This window comes from Amphiura filiformis, chromosome 5 (assembly GCF_039555335.1).
Source record: "Amphiura filiformis chromosome 5, Afil_fr2py, whole genome shotgun sequence".
Taxonomy (NCBI): domain Eukaryota; kingdom Metazoa; phylum Echinodermata; class Ophiuroidea; order Amphilepidida; family Amphiuridae; genus Amphiura; species Amphiura filiformis.
This window is the reverse complement of record NC_092632.1, coordinates 66,993,104-67,013,525: the sequence shown is the minus strand read 5'-3', so window position 1 is coordinate 67,013,525 and position 20,422 is coordinate 66,993,104. Positions and strand designations below refer to the sequence as shown.

Sequence of the window (20,422 nt, the reverse complement as noted above, 5' to 3'; positions counted from 1 at the left end):
TTATTCCCATTGCGCTGGCACGTTCGTCAAAATTACTTATATCGTTTGCGACTGGGTTTTGAAACTAGGGAGTATGTGATTTATGAGACGTCTCTGAAATATGATACTGTTATGTGACATGACGCTTCAAGAGTATATCAGAGACGTCTTTGAATTAGCAGTGCCCCCGAACTGATATAGGAGTATTATAGCACGTGCAGCCGGTGCGGCCATGCGGCCTAGCGAGTTCAAATCGATAATGTATTGTGCATGTATAATAGGCTAATTGCCCATTTATCATGTTTATTGTCAGATTTCTCAACAATTGAGCGCTATTAATACACATTAATGTTTTTAGCAAATAAAATTCCAAAATATGGTACATTTTCTGCCTTTGCTTGTCACGTGGTAGGCCTATGTTGAAGTTGCGATCATAATGTTCAAATAAGTTTCAAATGCATATCAACATGACAAGTGGCCGAGTGGTCTAAAGCTGGTTTCATACTACCCTGCCGCTTGCCGCTGAGCGGCGTGGCGCACGCGTATTGCAGACAAACGGACTCAATCAAGGCTTGTCATTGGTTGAAACGCCTTGCCGCAGCGGCAAGCGGCAGGAAAGTATGCTGGAGGCTTAAGGCGCTAGGCCCGTAGAGTTTCCAAAGCCGTGCGCCGTGAGTTCGAACCCGCCTCTGCCAAATTTAATTTTACTTAAAAAAGGGAAATTAAAAAAAAAAGGGAAATTAAAAAAAAAAGGGGAAATTCAAAAAGGGGAAATTCAAAAAAAAAAAGGGGGAAATTCAAAAAAAGGGGGGGGAATTTAAAAAAGGAAATGCAAAAAAAAGGAAATTAAAAAAAAAATGAAATTAAAAAAAAAAGGGGAAATTAAAAAAAAAAGGAAATTCAAAAAAAAAAAGGGAAATTAAGAAAAAAGGAAATTCAAAAAAAGGGGAAATTAAAAAAAGGGAAATTAAAAAAAAGGGAAATTAAAAAAGGAAATTGGCGGAGATGGTACACCGTAAGTAAGATCACTTGGTATATTTTTAATATTTCATGATTGTTTGTTTGTCTGTTTGTTTGTTTTTTATCTACTCAAGATGCCATTTACGGTGCGATTTGCAAATGACCCGTCGGTTGCGACATGCATCCTCTTCTGGAATACACTACGCGAGCATAGCCCACTTACGACCTGCATCATTTTCTCGGAACGCCACAGAATTAAAGACACGCGCAAACAGCTTTTACTCACGCGGGCTCAATAAAACAACACAGAAAATATTTAACAAATTTAGAGAATGTCTGTTAGGAAAGTTTGTTTTGATGTTTTTGTTTGTTTGTTTGTTTGTTTTTTTGCTTGTTAGTAGACCTATAACAAAGTGTGTTGAAAACATGAAAAGGTGCGGATCCAAATTTTGGGCTCAGTGAATTCTTTCAGGTTTTGTGCGGAAATTGCTAAAAATGATATTGACTTTTGGCATCCTGTGCACTGTGTAGGCCTAGTGGATAAGATGTTAAGAAAAGATATAGGCCCCTACATCACTTCAACATCACATTCAAGTTGATTTCAAGAGATGCATGTATGATAATTATTTTATGGGTGCCCATTTTTTGTTGGCGAAATAATTTACTGGGTGGGCACTTTCCAGTTATCGTATTTACCTCCCTGGGGTGAAAATGACTATTGCATTGATTAGGGCCCGTTCACAAAATTTTTCAGGGCCCCCTTTACAGGCCTCAGAAATTTCAGGGCCCCTCCTTTTTGACACGAAAATTATGGGTCAAGGCCCATATATAGAAAAAGCATATAAACTCAATTTTCCCAGGAAAATTTGTGGTCATTTTTTTCAGCCCCCCCCCCCCCCTTGGAGGGTCAAAACTTTTCAGGCCCCCCCTTTTTTGCATCAGGCCCCCTAACAAGTATTTGTGAACGGTCCCTTAGTTCAACCCCTCTCACCCAATGATCCCTTCTCTGTCACTATTAAAAGGCCCCCTCTTTTCAATGAGAATTTTGAATAAATTTCTGATCACCGAAAGTCCCACTTTTTGCTCATGATAAAATTCATAATATTTCATTATTTTTCTTCAAATGTTTCAACACTACTACAAAAACTTTAATGACCTTCAAACATGTGTCAATTTTAATATTTTGACCCAAAAGTTTTCCCTCTTTTGCGGAAAGACTTTTTTTGGTAAAATTTTTCTCAGTAAAGATTTTTTCTTCTTCTTCTTCTTTCTTTTTTTTTTTTTTTTTTTTTTTTTGGTTTGTGCAACTATGTCTATTGTAATATTTTTGCATTTCAACTGCATTTCATCAGCCACAAATCCGGGCAAATTATCATCCAGGGCCATTTCAACAAATTGCATCATCAGGGACCGAGCCCATCAGGGACACCGCAATCTTGTTTACAAACATTACAATGACATCAATATAAGCGTCGCAGTTCAGTTTATAGCTCCATTTTATATTGCACTGTAAACCTTACGTCTATTTATGAGAATGTAAATTTAAACCGGTAAGGTCATGACCTTGGTCGTTACCACCAGCGATGGCGGACTGTCAGGAAGGTCACCGCTCAAAACAATGATTTTATTTCACCATTAGGGCGTAATCTAAGCAACTTCAAAATGATTTGAGTTGACCAAAGTGGAGTTTAATAATCAAAGCATCATGGCGAACGCACTTAACGTGATGGATTTTTCACCAAGCAGAGAAAATCCGCCCGCTTCTGCTTGCTCGATGTCGAAGCTTCCGCCAGAGGTAAACAATAACAGTATAAACGTACATGTAGTGTAGGCCTATCGTAACATGATCATTATGATTGAATGTAAACATACACTGACATGATAACAGCTGTTTTAATCTAGAAAATGTCAACGCGACGGTCGTGATGATGTACACGTAGTCGTAATTAATACTAGTAGTCATTAATCATTTATTTATTATGCAGTTTACTTGGCCATGGGTAATTTTAGTATGGTTTTAGACTAAAGCATTTGGGCAATATTTACCATTTTATTACTTTTGCATCAAGCCAGGTTTACAATATCATGCAATGCACCAAGCCTCAATATTATATAGAACTTTGCCAAGCACTTTGAAATCAAGGTTTAATCTTATTGGAAGAAGGACAGGTCTTCGATAAATGAAGGAAATTATGCATGGGGTAAAAAACAAATGTAGAAAATTTTTTGAAAACAAGTGAAAACGTCCAGGTTTTTGTCTCAAAAAACAATTAAAAAATAATCAGAAAAGCACAAACATACCTTCATCATGACTTTCATGTTCATGAAATTATTAAACAACTGGTTCCTTTCAGTTTGATGTCAGTAGATTCTAAGTATAGTTTCTGGAGATGATTTGTTAAGTCCTGCTAAACATTTTATGTTGATTTTTAAGATTTTCCAGATTATGTTTGCAAAATTGGCTATTTAGCCAACTGAATTTTTTATCTTATTTTTTACCAACAGGCTGAAGAAGGAAATATTGAATATAAGGTAAGAATATACTGTGAAAGTGGACATTTTCACGCTGCATTTATTTTTGTGCTTTTCACTTTCCAAGTAGACTATGCCATAGTCTATATTTGATGTTAATCATGATGAAAGCATTCAGTTGAACTCGAAATTATACTGATATTAATAACATCAAAATACTAGTATAAAATTGTTATGAAAAAGTTTATATAATTATATTAGTGACAGTAAAAGTAAAGTGTACGTAGGCTTATATTATTGAATGCAATAACAATATCATAATGTCATAATTGTATTGGCACTTCAATACTGAACAATTCTGATTTTAGAATCTGCCAGTTTATTAATCGCGAAATTCCAGGTTAAAAATAGACTATGGACTTTTGATTTTAAACGGATTTTGAATGGGCAAAGTCCCTAACACTCACACTGTCAATCATACTTGTTTATCAATCAAATTTAACCGCATAAGCAAATATAAGACGCGTTCATGCACTTATTGACGCTGCTCATGCAATTACACAACACAAAGGCGGGTAGGCCACATACTTGTGTACCATGTAGTTATTAATGGTAATGACAGGTACCCGGAGGATTTAAACCATAACGAGATCGGGGCGACCAATCACAAGCCAGATGCATTTAAAGATGCATTACATCATGGCCAATTTTAGTAGGCCAGATTTCCGACAATCTCATCCATAGAAGCTCATAGACAGCCGTGTTAAGCATGAAAACCGCAATCCAATGTCAGTAGTCCACTTGGGAAGCTAACAAACAGAGGGAGTAGGGTGACTGAAAAGAACAGATGTGAAAATCTATCAATTGTGCACACATTAATTAAATCAGAGTTTTAAGCTTAAATACAATATCCAGAGTATGCATAATGGGCAAGTGGACTACGGGGTAGTCTACTTTCCAAGCTGCTTCCGCAAAAATAACAACACACGAATATATTGCTTTTGTGTATAGGTCAATGTAAGGAAACTTAGAATCGCAAATTTAAAAATAAGGGAAACAGTTAAAAATTTTACCATAGTTATGATTTAGGGGTTCATTCATAGGATTGAGGGCATGATCGCTGTTTATGCCCGAGGCGTGAGCCGAGGGCATAAACAGCGATCTTTTGTCTCTCCTCTGTATTTATAGTCGCATAAACATCAAAACGAGTAGCAATTCAAGACCAGCTCTTGACATTCCACTTCAAATTGAGTACTAATATCAGGGTTGCCAAAACTTTTTAGCCCAAGTCGCGGGTATTAGCCATGAAATGTCGCCCAAATAGCCAAAAAAATCGCCCAAAATTGTAAAGGCGATACATACCCCGCAACACTCTTAGCAATTCAATACAGATGAAAATAAGGATTTACAAGTTTAAATAACATTTCCATACCGTTTTCCTTCATAAATTGGAAGAAAATGAGTAGGCCTACTTGCAGGAAGCAGCTCGGTTCACGAGGTCAACGACCGAGTCAACGCTGATACGCGTCATCTTTGCGCGCCCGCGTGAGATGGGCGCGGTGATATGCGCGTGTACGCAACACTAGCAAATCGTGTTAATTGGGTTCCAACGCTGCATGACGCAGCTTGTTTATGCCCTGCGTACTGGTCATAAACGGTATTTATGACCAGCAAAAAAGGGCGCAAATCCAATCAGAAACGTCGTTATATCGTGAGTATGTATGAAATGGTGTTCATACATACACGCTCTGAAACAGTGTGCGTGATTGGTCGAGAGCCGGGCATAAACAGTGTTTATGCCCGGTGTCCCTGATGTGAGTCAAAAATTATGTTTTTTAATAATGTTACTTGTAATATTTTGTTATTATTTCGATGAAAGAATCACAAAATGTTCTGGGTTCATTCATATATTTTCATGACTAAACGGTTGTTTAATCTTAGTCATGAAAATATATCAGGTGTGTGAAATCTCCTCTTTTAAGCTGAATTCCTCTTTATTGGAAATTTTTTTGAGGCAAAATTTTAGCTTCTTCTTTCATTTTCAGCCCATTTTGAGCATATTTCAGTGCTTTTCCTCTTTTTCCCTCTTTTTTGAACAAAGTTCCTCTTTTTTCAATAGAGGTCACTCACACCCCTGATATATGAATGAGCCCCTAAATCAATGCATAGCTGGGGTAGATTTCACTGTGAAAAAAAAGTAACTTGTATTGGACAAAATTAACCTTCCCTGTATATAAACAATGGGAAGTGATCTTTTGTCTCTCCTCTGTATTAGTCGCATAAACTTCAAAACGAGTAGCAATTCAAGACCAGCTCTTGACATTCCACTTCAAATTGAGTACTATTTGTATGTACCGGTAGCATTGTTTATTGATTTGTTTAAAATGCTAGGTGGTAAAAAGCTAAACATTGGGGGAATAAGTACTTGTTTTGTACCTTGTTTTGCTACTTAGGCTACTTGTATAGCCAGGATAACATTTGAAGCTGATCCACTAATTGTTCAGGGGAACTTTGAAATTTGCTATTTGATGTTTGTATAGAGGTAGTGATTCCGGTGGGTTCAGTCTTCACTGACGATTGGTGCGCACCGCCGCATGATGGTTCCAATTAGGGGTACTTTTCAAGAAATATCCACGGAATTTTCAAGGACAAAATTGTTCGCGATTGTCCAAATTAGGGGTGTTTTGGAGCAAAATTGTCCTTGAAATGAAAAATAGGGTGTATTATTAAGAATTTCATCCGCGTTTTTAATGCCGCTACAGTTTTCGTTTTTTTCTGTCGTTTTTTGTAGTAGTTCCACACAAAAATTGATAGGGTATTTTTTCCGGAAAAAAATTGTCCTCATTTCCCAGTGAAATAGGGTCAAAATTCAAAAGCATCCTTGAAATGGCAAAAATAGGGGTATTTTTTTCGGGAAATATGTCCTTGATTCCCTGTGATAAGGTGGTGAAATGAAAATGCGTCCTCAAAATGATCAAAATAGGGGGCGTTACGTATTTGGGGGCAAATTTTCCTTGATTTCATGCAAAATAGGGGGTAAAATTGCGCAAATGTCCTTGATTCTCCGTGAAATAGGGGGTCATTTTCAAATCCTGGAACGGTCATACGTCCTACCTTTAAATACAAACTGAACCCACCGGGGTAGTGATCTGCCATCATGCCAGGATTAGCAAGTAAATCTGAAAGCAAATTTAAAACTAACTGTATAATTGATTAAAAACAGATTTGTTCTGAAGATTTGGGCCGGATCAGCAACTTCAAAACCAAGCTGTCCTTTTATTGTTGTTAAATTATTAAACCGTTTGATCAATCCATAGTTGAAGTTGGTGAATCCATCAGCCAGTCGTTTTGAGCACCTGGTGACGCAGATGAAATGGCGTCTAAGAGAAGGCCAGGGTGAGGCCATCTATGAGATTGGTGTTGAAGACAATGGGCTACTGGTTGGACTTACTCAAGAGGAGATGGAAGCATCGCTGACAACAGTCCATAGAATGGCTGATAAGTAAGTGTATTGTACTGTCAGGAACATTGGCAGCACCAGGGGTGGGGGCATGGGGACAAATGCCCCCCCCCCCCCCCTCAATCATAACTCTTGCTGGTCAGGAAAGTTGCTAATGGGCTGTGATGTCCAGGGCTGATTTGGACATGCATACTTTTTGCTGTTTTTGCAACCTATCAGAATATTTTTTTCACAAAAGGGCATTGGCTGGATTATGCAATTCCAAAAAAGGGAAAAGAGAAAAAAAAAGGGGTGGGGATGTGTCAAAACAAACGACTCTTTTCAGAGCCACCACATTTTCCAAAATGAGATAATGTTCCTTATAGTGTCTAAGCAATGTGGTAACGAAATAGGGAGTAAGTGTAACGTCGTTCAGTTTTTCTCAAGCTTGAAAAAATATGGGTTCACCAATGTTGACAAGTGAAGCGACCATGATATTGTTTTGACTGGGCCAAAATATGGGCTGGCCGGTCACTTCAAAGTTGATTCTGGAATCTCATTGTCAAAGTTTAATCAAGATAGGGAGAATCAAATTACAAATTTCTTTTGTCTAGAATTAGGACGGTTGTTTACCGCATAAGAACCTATTTTTGGCAGCATTTGAATTCAAAAGTAGGCTGCACATGTAATCCATATTTCAAGTTAAAATCTTGGAATTTTTTTACTATTTTTGCAATGTGTCAGATTGGATGCAACCATAACCGTTTTGCGTCAGCGTGAAGTTGATTACGACATTGAAGAAGGTGAACCACCACGGAAAGCTTGTGAGCTGCTTGTACGAAGAGTTCCAGATGATCAACAGGTTGGTAAATTGTGAAATTATCAGTTCGTACTAGAATTTCTAATGAACCCTTTTCTTATTGTAAAGGGTTAGCATTGTTCTCTTCCATGGTCAAAATGATCGAAATAAACTTGGACCATGAAATTCACAAAAACTTGGGAATAAACGATATGAATTTTTGTTTTTACTATCCTGAGATGTCCAATATTTTGAGTTTTGGATCTGCCTTTTGTCTATCACACTGTAGAGGATAGTAATAATGAAAATTAATTCATATCGTTCACTCTCATTCTTAGTTTTATTTTAATCAATTTAATAACTATGGACTATTTCATTGAGCAAAAATTAAGTTAACGTCATTAAAATTCCCATTATTATAAATGAATTGAACTTGTTTGCAACCTCTTGCCTTCAGTTGCGTATACTGCAAGCGTGTGCGAGTATTACACGCTAGGTCTATGCGTACAAATGCTAGATCACAATGCTAGATTGGGTTCTATCAAGACCTAGATAGAACCCGGAGGCACTTAATTTGGACAAATGACTGTTTCCAGAATTGGGGCATCGTTTTTGCCTCCAAAATTGGTTGTCTTGAGATGGCTGTTTGGGAAAATATATGAAAGGAATTATTGTGTGTTTATGTGTTTTTATAGTGAAATGTATCAACTCAAGCATGCGTGGGTTTGACATTATGTGCCAATGTACTCACAGTGTGCTAGATTTTAAAGGGGAGTGAGTTAATTACTCGCTAGCATGATGCTAGGCGTGTGGTAGATTTTCACAAATAAAGGTATTTGGGTATAAACAATTAAAGCTTGGGTCTTAAAACAGTATTAATGCATATATGTAAAATATGCGTGATCGCACTAAAAAAAATTTTCCTCAAGAAAAAAATTTTGTATGTGATAATTTACTCTTTCAGTTCATAGACTTAAGAGTTGCTGTCCTAGGCAATGTTGATGTAGGTAAAAGCACACTGTTGGGTGTGCTCACCCAGGGGGAGTTGGACAACGGCAGAGGACGTGCAAGACTTAACCTTTTCAGACATCTCCATGAGATCCAATCAGGGAGGACTTCAAGCATCAGTCATGAAATCCTTGGATTTAATGGACGAGGAGAGGTTAGTACAAAGCTCAAATTGGGCTATTCCAGTTGAAATCCACACTACCCCTGTGGAAGATATTGGAAATATCTTCCACATGGGGAGTATGTTTTTTTAATGTAATTGTTCAGAATTAATCATCTTGAAACCCATACCCCTGTATTATGTCTTTACCTATATCTTTTACAACTGGAGTGAGTATTTCAAATGAAATTTACCCAATTGTCTATTGTATTCAAAACTCATACTCCCTCTGTGGAAGACTTTAGCTAAATCTTCCACAGGGGGAGTGTAGACTTTAAATGGATTAGCCCATTAGTTCTAGTTTTCCTTATTGGATGATTCAAACCTGTGTTTGAACAGGATTTATTTGGGGGGAGGTGGGGAGTTTAAAAGTGACCCTTTTGTTATTTTTTCCTTCAAAAAAGGGCTGATTTTCAATCTTTTCTTCAGAAACAGATGGACCTTTTCTGGATTGGTATTTTGGGCTGGGGTGTGAATCCGCCAGCACCCCCTGGCTACGGCTTTGATGGTGAAGAATATTCTTCACTATGATTTGACTCGACTGTCAAACTATGGTGTTCTTTCCAAAGAAACAGTCCAACATCCTTATCAAATCTGTACGGTATATCACTCATTGATAGCAACTGTAGGCTGATAACAATATGGCCATTCCATTTAAAATTCACACTACCCCTGTGGAAGATTTAACTAAAGTCTTCAGCAGAGGGAGTACGAGTTTTTAATACAACAGACAATTGGGTATCTTCCATTTGAAATACTCACTCCAGTTGTGGAAGATATAGGTAAAGCGATAATACAGATGGGTTTCAAAATGATTAACTCTGACCAATTACATTTCAAAAACATACTCCCTCTATGTAAGATATTTCCAAAATCTTCCACAGGGGTAGTGTAGAATAGCTCATAGCTTTATTGCAAGGCCTTGAGACAAGTTGGCTTAATGCTTGACCTTGTACTTGTTATATTCATCTAACAAAATGATTTGAACTTTATCAGGTGTTTCCAGATGGCTTTGGAATTAGTGCCAAGAATTGAAGAGCTTATTTCCAAACTGTGTTAAGTCCCCAAACATATGTTCCTGATTTACCTGTGCGATATTGCTATGGGTTGTGATGCTAGGTATTATAATTTCAGTTGGATGCACCATTACAAAGCAAACAGTGGATGGACGAGAGTAACAAACTAACAATACTGTGTGAGGCCTTTGGTTCCCAAATGAGAACAGTAGTCTGCATATTGTTAAACAGCATTGTTGTGGTAAATAATGGCTTGTTGATGGTACAACTCATTGTTGCTAATGTCAAACTTGTCAAGTAATTGTGATTGTATCACACAAGTAAATGACAAACTTGTGGTTGTGGACTTAACACGGTTTGGCAATAAGCTCTTCAATTATAGAAATTGAGAAAAGGTTATGAAAACTTTTAAGTTTTGTCACTTGTGCCTTATGTTTTGATACTAACTTCTTCCATTCTCTGATCTCCCTCTCTCGTTATAGGTAATCAACTACAGCGACTCTCAGCAAGGTTGCTTAACAGCAGAGGAAATTTGTGAGAGCGCCTCCAAGTTGTTGACCTTAATTGACCTGGCAGGTCATCATAATACCTTAAGACCACTATCAGTGGTCTGACAGGGTACTCCCTGATTTTGCCATGCTGGTGGTTAGTGCAAATACAGGAGTGGGTAAGAAAACTGGCTCTTAATTTCTTCTTTGTAAATGAACTTTTGAGAGTTTCGCTTTTTATGGCAGTGCATTTGAAAAAATTTGTATACAATTTTTTTTTTTTGGAATTGAACAAAAGTTTAATGAATTGTGAAAAAATGATTCTTCTTTAGGGATGAGTTTTAAGGCATGCAAGTGCGATTGCACACCTTAAATCGCCTGTCCGAGTGCGATTAAAAGCACACCTCATTTCCTAAACTTCTTTGCAAGTGCGATTTAAAAACGCAAGGTGGACTACCTTAACATTTCCAGAAATGCGATTTGTAGCACGCCTGTTATTATCAAAATTCTATCCCTGCATCTTAAAATGCAGATTTCAAAGATTTGTAATGTTTTGCTGGCCTTGATCTTATGGTCGCAATGTGTACAAGTAAGCTTGATAGGGGTTTTATCATGGCACGAAAGTGCCAAATTATCCCACACAGCATAATAATATTCTGTACCTCTCAAGTACAAACACAGTTTTGACACAAAGAAAGTGGCTACAAAAGATCCCGGAACTTCCTTTAGTGCATATGCTTGTACCAACCATCACATCTATAATACGTAGTATCATGAATACAGGGTTTTATTTGTAATGAATGTGATTTTTGATCATATGGCAATTGATGGCTATCTTTCTTGCTACTCTTCTCCCATGCAGCTGGAACCACTCGAGAGCATCTTGGACTTGCCTTAGCTCTTCAGGTACCCATCTTTGTTGTGGTCAGCAAAATTGACCTCTGTCCAGAAATGATCACTGCAAGAACTGTCAATCAACTTCAAAGATTACTGACCGGTTGCCGAAAAGTGCCGTTTGAAATCAAGAGTGACGATGACGCTGTGACTGCTGCAAGGTCCTTTAATGACAACAGGTGAGCAGTGGGCTATTCCATTTAAAATCCACACTACCCCTGTGGAAGATTTAGCTAAAGTCTTCCACAGAGGGGGTATGAGTTTCGAATAGAATATACAATTAGGTAACTTCTATTTGAAATACTCACTCCAGTTGTGGAAGATATAGGTAAAGCCATAATACAGAGGGAGTATCAAAATGATTAACCCTGACCAATTACATTTGAAAAACATACTCCCCCTTTGGAAGATATTTCCAAAATCTTCCACAGGGGTAGTACGGATTTTAATTGGAATAGCCCTTCTCTCTTAAACTACAGCCAGCCGGTCACCCAACTGCATATCACTGTGTTGATATATATACTGTTTATTTCTTAGTCACATACCATCTACTCTTATACTCTTTCTAATTGTGCAAGATATTTGAACCGCTTCACACAAGAGTCTTGTGGAAGTTGTATTCATTCATACGTAAAGGAAGCAATACATGGATTGGGTAAACATGTGTAACAAACTACTACTCATAAATTTGGCTTTGCCCGTCCACAGTTAAAGGCTGGCTACACCCCTGACAAAATCAATCAATCAATCTTTCCTGATCTGTCATTACCCGATGTTGATTTTCAGTTTTGTCTATTAGTCTCAGAAAGTGTCACAAATGTTTGGACCGGTATAACATTGGGGAACATAAATTCTAACTTATTAATGAAACCAATTTGATTACTATACTCAAACATTTTCATGTTTAGCTATCAACATCTCATTATTTTCAATATTATGGTATAATCCCTTGCGAAGATTTACAGAATTCGGGGAAATTTTATACAGGTTCATCAAGACTGAATCTTAAGCTATCTAGGACCCACGCCTATGGAAGGCCATTACTGCCATAACTTGTGCACAGGACTACACATACAGTATGGTGCTTTTGGGTTGATACAGGCTTGAATCAAGACTAGGTCTCTCCCACTTATTTGTGCTGTGAAGTGGCTTCCACAAAATGTTTGTCATGCCAAAAGTGTCAATTGGTACAATGATAGCAATTTTAGTTTTAAAAATGGTGGTCAAAAGAATTTGTATTACCAATTTGAAAAGAAAACAAGAAAATCTTCTCAATACAGGATGTTTGAACTGCACATGAACTTGTGTAGTACACAGGTAGAGAAGTTATAAAATGGTCACTTGGCGATTAAAAAAAACCATATAAGTCACCAGACTTTTCCCAATTTGAGCGCTACACCAGGGGCAAATAAAAATGGTCCTCAAAAAAAAGTTTCTGTGGTAATTTCTGTAGTAATGCAAATTTTGTTTGTTTTCCATTTTTTGTTTTTCATTTTTTGTATACACAGAATAATAAAAATCTTCAAAAACATGTCACTCTCACCTTAATGTTGAATTTTAATCTCTGTCAAAACTGAAAAGTAATAAAAAGTAATCAGAATTCATCATACCTATTTTCATTGTTACAATTATTTTAATAGGCCTATACTTTCCTGTAATGAATGGCTGTATACACTAGGTTCAGGGTTATAGCTAGCCCAAGTTGAGTGCCGGCTAATTTTACTATCCAATTAGAGGGCTGGCTCGGGGCACAATCTCTTTTATAACGAACACAAGGCATCTGGGATTAGGCTAGGGGTATACCTTTTTTTTTTATTTATTTTTTTACTTTTTTATGATGAATAAAACATTTGTGGGAAAAAAAACAAAATAAATAACAAAATTTTTTTAGTGCCGGTCTGTGTCGGTTACCGGCGTGGCTATAACCCTGACTAGGTTCCACAACATGTTCATCTATCAGGGCACAGTTCTTTAACCCCAATACATTTGTACATTCATTGAATGTACAAAAACTCATTCTCTGCAACTTGAGGTCAAATTTTGATTAATTGAGGTTATTGAACTATGCCATTGGGATGAGGCCATTGTGGTCCATAGTGAGACTGCAATTTACACGGGTCACTTGTTCATCATAGTGAAAATACAATTAACATTCCCATGTTCCCATCCCATGTACTGTAAAAGTCAATATTTTCACGAGAAGATATGTTCGCGATTTTGAAGATTTTGTCAATTGCGCGAGAATTAAATTTCACGGTTTCAATATTGATACAATAGAAACCTAATGCAAATGGTTATTTTCGCGAGTTTTTATTTTCGCGATGTTATGTCCACTCGCGAAATTCGCGAAAATAAAAACCTTGCGAAAATTTCTACTTTTACAGTATTCTATTGATACATTGTGCAATGAAATAAAGTTGTACCTGTTGTATATCTATAGTCTGTTGAATTTTCAGGCAAATATTTTAACGCTGACATAATATTTTAAATAAACCATAGAAATAGTCTGCTATACTATTTCCATGAATAGATGCGTCAACATCTCATTAGTGCATTATTTTGTACAATTTTCCTCTCAACAGAGAGTGATACACATTGATTAACCTATTTCATGCACAAGAAAAAAAATCCTGTTATTTTTGCTATTTTGATAACAAAATTGTAACTAAAAATGTTGGAAAATGCCCTGGGGGGTCACTCCCATTGTGGCCTGTACACCATCCGCGATAATAAAAACGTGTAAAAAGGGTAGTTTTTCGTGGGTAGGTACGATACGCGCGTATCGTGTTTAGGGTGTCAAAAACATGAAAAATCGGGAAAAAGGGTAGCCTAATTGCAATGGCAAATACGCGGAAATGAAATTTAGGGTATGAAATTTGATGCAAGGAATAAAATTCCAGTTTAGGGCGTGAAAACATGCACTGTTACCTGTTTAGGGTATCGTTTTAGCCAAGGGTTAAATCCTTGTTTAGGGTGCTTTTCAAAAGTTGATTATCGCGGATGGTGTACAGGCCACAATGGGAGTGACCCCGGAAAATGCAAGTAAATATAAATGCACTATGCGGAGTGCATGCCCGTGCAATCATACAATATGCATGGCTAGTAATTTACTAATGTTTGCTCTGATTGGTTCTCACTATCTTGGAGCGTATGAAAGTTGAATAATTTCCCAAAAACTTAATGTCCTTTTCATACCGTTTTTATCTAATATGCTAATCTTTTTATTTGTGCATATATTTTTTTCAGTGTATGTCCAATCTTCTTGGCATCAAATGTAACAGGACAGAACCTGGATCGCTTGAAGAAATTCCTCCATGTGCTGCCACCCTCACACAATAGTGAGGTACAAGAGAAACTCACTCAGGAATTAACAGAATATCAGGTTGGTATGGCCATGATAGTACACATCCTTTGGTGGGGCCCACTATCTAGGGCCCTGGCTATTGATGTGAAATAATAAGACAGATTTGTAAAGAATTTAGTGATTTCCATAGCTATATTAGTCCTGTGGAGGAACACTATAAAGTATTTTGGCTTATGTGACCATTTTTAATAAGTTATAATGCCATGCATATGTATACCTTTATGATACTTTTATCAACTTTGAAAAAGTTGTCAACATAATCTTATTTGTTTAAAGGCCCATATAAAATTAACAGATGTAGTCCTACTAATTCATGGCATATTGGATGGCCTAGGGGAAAGTTAGCCTATATTAGCAAGACTATCCTTGCCTTTAAGGTGAAACAAACCTACTCATGTTACCCTCTGGCCATGGGCTGGCCTGGTGTCAGATCTTACCCAGGGAAAGATGACATTCCAATATATGCCTTTAATCTTATAATTCAGGAAGAAAATAAGAGTTTAGCTCCTGTCAATTTTTCTTGTATTTTTCAAGAAGAATATAAATATATCATTATTTTTAGGAGAATTAAATTTGTAATAATTTGTGTAATTTTGTCTATTATGCGTGATATGCGTTACACACATTCAATTTTATTGGGCAATATCAAAGACCCTACAAAATCTACTACTCTGCACTGTAAACATGATCATTAATAGCATGTCTTTGATATTGCCCAATAATATTGAACATGTATGGTCCACATTAGATTCACAGAAATGTCCAATAGTGTAAACTGTATCGGAAAAAACCTGTTGGAAAAAAGGCCAACCCTTGTTCTGTTCGGTAAACACACAACATTTTATTGCAACATTTTATTGCCATATTTTGATGCTTAATTTTTGCAGTTATTACCGATGTATTTTGTATTTGTGACTTTTCAGATTGATGAAGTATACAGTGTGCCTGATGTCGGCAAAGTGGTTAGTGGGACTCTTTTTGGGTGAGTGAATTGGAAGACAACTGACAAACTATTTAAAGTTTGAGGAGTGCTATTTATCACATTCCTCAATTTTTTAAACTCAGCCTGTTTTTGGTGAAAACCAAAACCCGGTGGGGGAGGGTCTTCCTAGTTGAAGGTATGCAGGGATGTGCCACGGTTTTGGGTTACCTTTTCAGTGATTTTGGTATATGGATGGGTAGGTTTTCAGACCAGCATTGGGTAAAAGTGCCCTTAAAAGCACCCAATTATGGCAACTTTGAGTGCTTTAATGTGAACAATTGGAATACTAATGGGTTGCAAAAACAGCGGAAAGTAGGTATAGACCTTTTTCTCAGACGTCACCAATCAATTGATATTGGGGTCCAGCATTGAGTCATCAGCACCCAAGCGCAAATACCGCGCCAAGGCCATGATCACCTGCTGGCGCCACGCTAGGAATTGCCAGCTCGCAGTACGCGTTTTGTTCGTCACAGTGTATAAAGTAAACAAAAATGTGAAACAAAACAAAGATTAATTTTCAAATAGCATGGCGGTTTTTCCATATCTTTTGTATTTTGTGGTATCAAAACAATCTGAAACAAAGGTAACCAGTGTACAGTTCCATTAAAAAAAATTATTTTATTGAAGCTAATGTGAAAGATGACAAAACAGAGGAAAAAATACGCAGTATTGGTGTTTTTACACTGTGGGCATGTGGGAAACGCACGTGGTTGTTTGTTTACATCTGAGACCCCCAATATCGATTAGGTGACGTCATCAGAAAAAGGTCTATAGAGAAAATCAGCATCCGAAAATCTGTGTGGCACATCCCCATGCACATTTGAAATCATTGTTATCATGGTTCTGTTTCTTATCAATATTCCATCATATTACTGTTTAACAGAGGCATAGTAAGGGAACAAGATGAACTCCTTTTAGGACCAGATGAAGCAGGACATTTCCATCCTGTTCAAATTAACAGCATACATAGAAACCGATCTCCATGTCGAGTTGTAAGACCAGGCCAGGCAGCCACATTAGCTGTAGGAGAATGGGATAAAATCATGCTCAGAAAGGTTAGTAGCAATTGTATGTCTATGTGTACTCAGAAAAATTACATTTTAATCTTAATTAAACACCTAGTTTAGTGGTATCAGTATGGAACTTAATGCTTTCGATGATATCGTTTTAACAAAAACAAATAAGAATATGGAGTTTTCATTGATATCGTTTAAAGCAAATAAGGATATGGAGTTTACTTATACTAGGCTTGTTTGTATTCATATTAATGCATTTTTCATGCTGATTCCAAATATGGTCATGAAAATTTACAATTCTGAAATTTTTTAAATTAAAAAAAAGTGAAACTTGTCATCTGCAGTCAACACGCACATGGAGAGTTAAAGAAGCATGTTCAAATTTCATGCCCATAAGTTTATAATCTTCTGTTCAGTCAGCAATTTACCACAAATGGGTTTTGAATATTAATGTACCGTATTCATTCCAATAAAGAGGAAGGAAGGTTTTTATTTCAAACTCTAATCGTGACCCGCAGGTCAAATTGCTAGAATTGTACATTAAACACACGTAAACAGACACAATGCAATTTGCAGGCAGCAGCTTAATCAGCGCCAATATTGCAACATTGAAACAAACAACTATACAAACATCCAATCCAACCCAACCACATCCCCCAAGTAGGCAATGAGGATAAAGTGCCTTGCCCAGGACACAACACGTTAGCACGATCGGGCTCGAACTCACAACCTATGTATTATGAGTCGGGCGCCTTATCCACTCGGCCACACGTGCTCCCACAAAGTCATTATGGGTGGGCGCTTATTTTTACATGGTTTACCCAATTTTTTCCTAACAGGCGTTTATTAGAGACAAATTTACATATGTTATAAAAGGGTCCTGAGACGTTCCAGTAGCTTTTCTGATGCAGAAAATATATTGCATGTTTACACAGGACTTCTAATCCCCAGCTATTTCACTGTATCGCGTCTATCCGTCACTTCAACATTAATGGTACCCTTTAGCAAATTGAAAATACCCTGGATGGGCGCTTATTGGGGCATGGGCGCTTATTAGAACGAATACGGTAGTAGTTTTGTTGTTATTATTCTTCAATAAAAAATTTATTAAAAAAAAGAAATTGGCAGCAAATATTCAGTATTTGGCACTTAAATGTGATTTGCATTATTACAGGGTATGGTACTTGTGAGTGAGAAGCTGTATCCTACCTCTTGCATTGAATTTGAAGCAGATATCAGTGTGCTCTTCCATACCACCAAGGTCTGCAAAGGGTTCCAGGCTACGCTCCATATCGGCAATGTCTGCCAGACGGCTATTATTGTGGATATGAACAAGGTAAATATCTAAGCATAGCGCTATTCCATTTGTAATCCCTACACCCCCTATGGAAGACATTACCTTAATCTTCCACACAGGGGGTGTGAATTTCAAATGGAGTCACCCATTCAGTGTTGTCTGCTCCAAAATGGGTTATTCCAGTTGAAATCCATACACCCCCTATAGAAGACATTACCTTAATCTTCCACACAGGGAGTGTGAATTTCAAATGGAGTCACCCATTTAGTGTCGTCTGCTCCAAAATGGGTTATTCCAGTTGAAATCCATACACCCTCTATGGAAGACATAACCTTAATCTTCCACACAGGCAGCATGAATTTCAAATGGGGTTACCTAAATGAGTGATTCCATTTTAAATCTACACCCACTGTGTGGGAGATTAAGGTCATGTCTTCCATAGGGGGTGTATGAATTTCAACTAGATTAGCCCATTGTCAAATCTTATTTTGGCAGACAGTACAATATGTGACACAATCTGGTCCATGAGGGCCAAAGGTGGCAAATTTGAAATTGAGATAAATGCAAAAGTATGGAGGTGAAAAACAATAAAATACATAAGAAAATAGAAGTCACAAAACTTCATAACTTTAGAACTAAGTATGCTAGACCTTTGGTGTTTTCCGTATATTATGGCCTAATGTTTGTAGAAGGTAATGATTATAGTAACTAAATTTTCAAAAATGCCTCCTTTGGCCCCATGGAGCAGATCGTGTCACATATGTGACATGATCTGGTCCATGGAGGCCAAAGCGCAAATTTGAAATTGAGATAAAGGCAACAATATGGAGTAAAAAAAACAATTATGTACATAAGAACATAGACTATGCCATAGTCGAATTTTATCAAAAATATGTTATTATTAGTCATGATGAACCCATTTCGTTGAACTCAAAATTCAACTGATGTTTATTAAAATTAAAGTATTCAATAGAAAATTGGTCATAAAGAGTTAAAAATATCAGATTATTAGTGACAATAAAAGTAATTGAATGCAACACTATCTTGCATAAATTTCTGATTTTGGAATCTACCAGTTTATTGATAGCGAACCCCGAAAATCCGACTATGGACTTTGAATTTTAAGCAGAACTTTACCCCGGACTTTGCTCTCTAAAAACACACTGTCAAGCATACTTGTTTATCAGTCCATTAACCACAAGTACTAAGCATGGTATAGTACAAGGCAGCTAGATGTTTGATGAGAGATTAACTTTCGGCGTCAACACAAAAGCGCCATAAATACCACAGATAGTTGTGTACGGTGTAGTTAATGGTAATAGCACGGGCCCTGAAGATTTAAACCATAGCGAGATATGGGCGACCAATCACAAGGCAGATCCATTTAAAGATGCATTACATCATGGCCAATTTTAGTTAGGCCAGAAATTGGCCTATTAACTCTCCATAGAGTCCCGTGTTAAAAATCTTAACCGCAAGGCAAAGTCAGTAGTCCACTTGGGAAGCTAACAAACAGAGGGAGTGCGGTGACTGAAAAGATCAGATACAGATGTGAAAATCTATCAGTTGCACACAAATCAATATAAATCAGAGTTTTATGCTTAAATGTAATAGCCAGAGTATGCAAAATGGGCAAGTGGACTACGGAGAAGTCTAATAAGAACATCACAAAACTTCATAACTTTAGAACCAAGTATGCTAGACATTTGGTGTTTTCAGTATAGCCTAATGTTTGCATTATAAGGTAATTTAATTGTAATAACTCAATTTAAAAAAAATGCCTCCTTTTTGTATCATATTGTGAATTTTGAATCTAAATTATTTGAAGGAAGGATATCATATATATATATATCAGAATGATATTCCTCGTATTCAGAATGCAATTTGGTGTATCTGATGTGCTCTCAGGTCCCACAAAAATACTCTGCAAACGTCGCTATCCGAGTCCTTAAATCTCTTTTCTCTTTATCCCTAGCCATGTATGAAGACCAACGAGCATGCCCAGGTTCGATTCCGTTTCATCAAGCACCCCGAGTACCTGAGAGAAGGTTCTCGTCTCCTGCTCAGAGAAGGAAGCACTAAAGGCATTGGACATGTTACCAGAGTTCACACATATTGCAACGTGGACAGATAGATCATCCAGTGACCTTTGAACCTGTCAAATGATAATGATGTCATATTTCTATATTGTGCTTTATAAACTAAACATTTTGCAATACAAGTGAAATATTTATTTATAAGTCCCCCCCAAGCATTTTGATGTAATATGAATATGATAATTGATACAAACATTAATTTTAATATTATATCATAATCCTATCAATTCTTTCATCTGTGATTTTTTTTCTTTTAAACAGTTTTCACTTCAGCCATTTTAAATGGAAAAAGTGAAACAACAAAATGTATGATTGGTGTGTTTACCATCTTAAACACACTCATTTTATGATCTTTTTATTGGTATATGTGATATGATATTTGTGGTAGGTATGATAAAATATGTAAAAATAAACTCAAATCATACAGGTAATAACATATTTTGACACTTTTT

The 20,422-nt window shown here is 36.9% G+C and overlaps 1 protein-coding gene across 1 annotated transcript; it reads left to right on the top strand.

The window, feature by feature from the left end:
• Nucleotides 1-2,494: 2,494 nt before the first annotated feature.
• LOC140153586 (GTP-binding protein 2-like) lies at nucleotides 2,495-20,170 on the top strand. Its single transcript, XM_072176366.1, is given in 14 exon segments — nucleotides 2,495-2,734; nucleotides 3,445-3,471; nucleotides 6,729-6,913; nucleotides 7,595-7,712; nucleotides 8,614-8,811; nucleotides 10,316-10,415; nucleotides 10,418-10,453; nucleotides 10,456-10,500; nucleotides 11,184-11,394; nucleotides 14,462-14,597; nucleotides 15,503-15,561; nucleotides 16,445-16,616; nucleotides 17,752-17,913; nucleotides 19,850-20,170. Coding segments are annotated over 14 exon segments (1,698 nt in total). The 5' UTR covers nucleotides 2,495-2,644; the 3' UTR covers nucleotides 20,009-20,170.
• The last annotated feature ends 252 nt before the right edge of the window (nucleotides 20,171-20,422 follow it).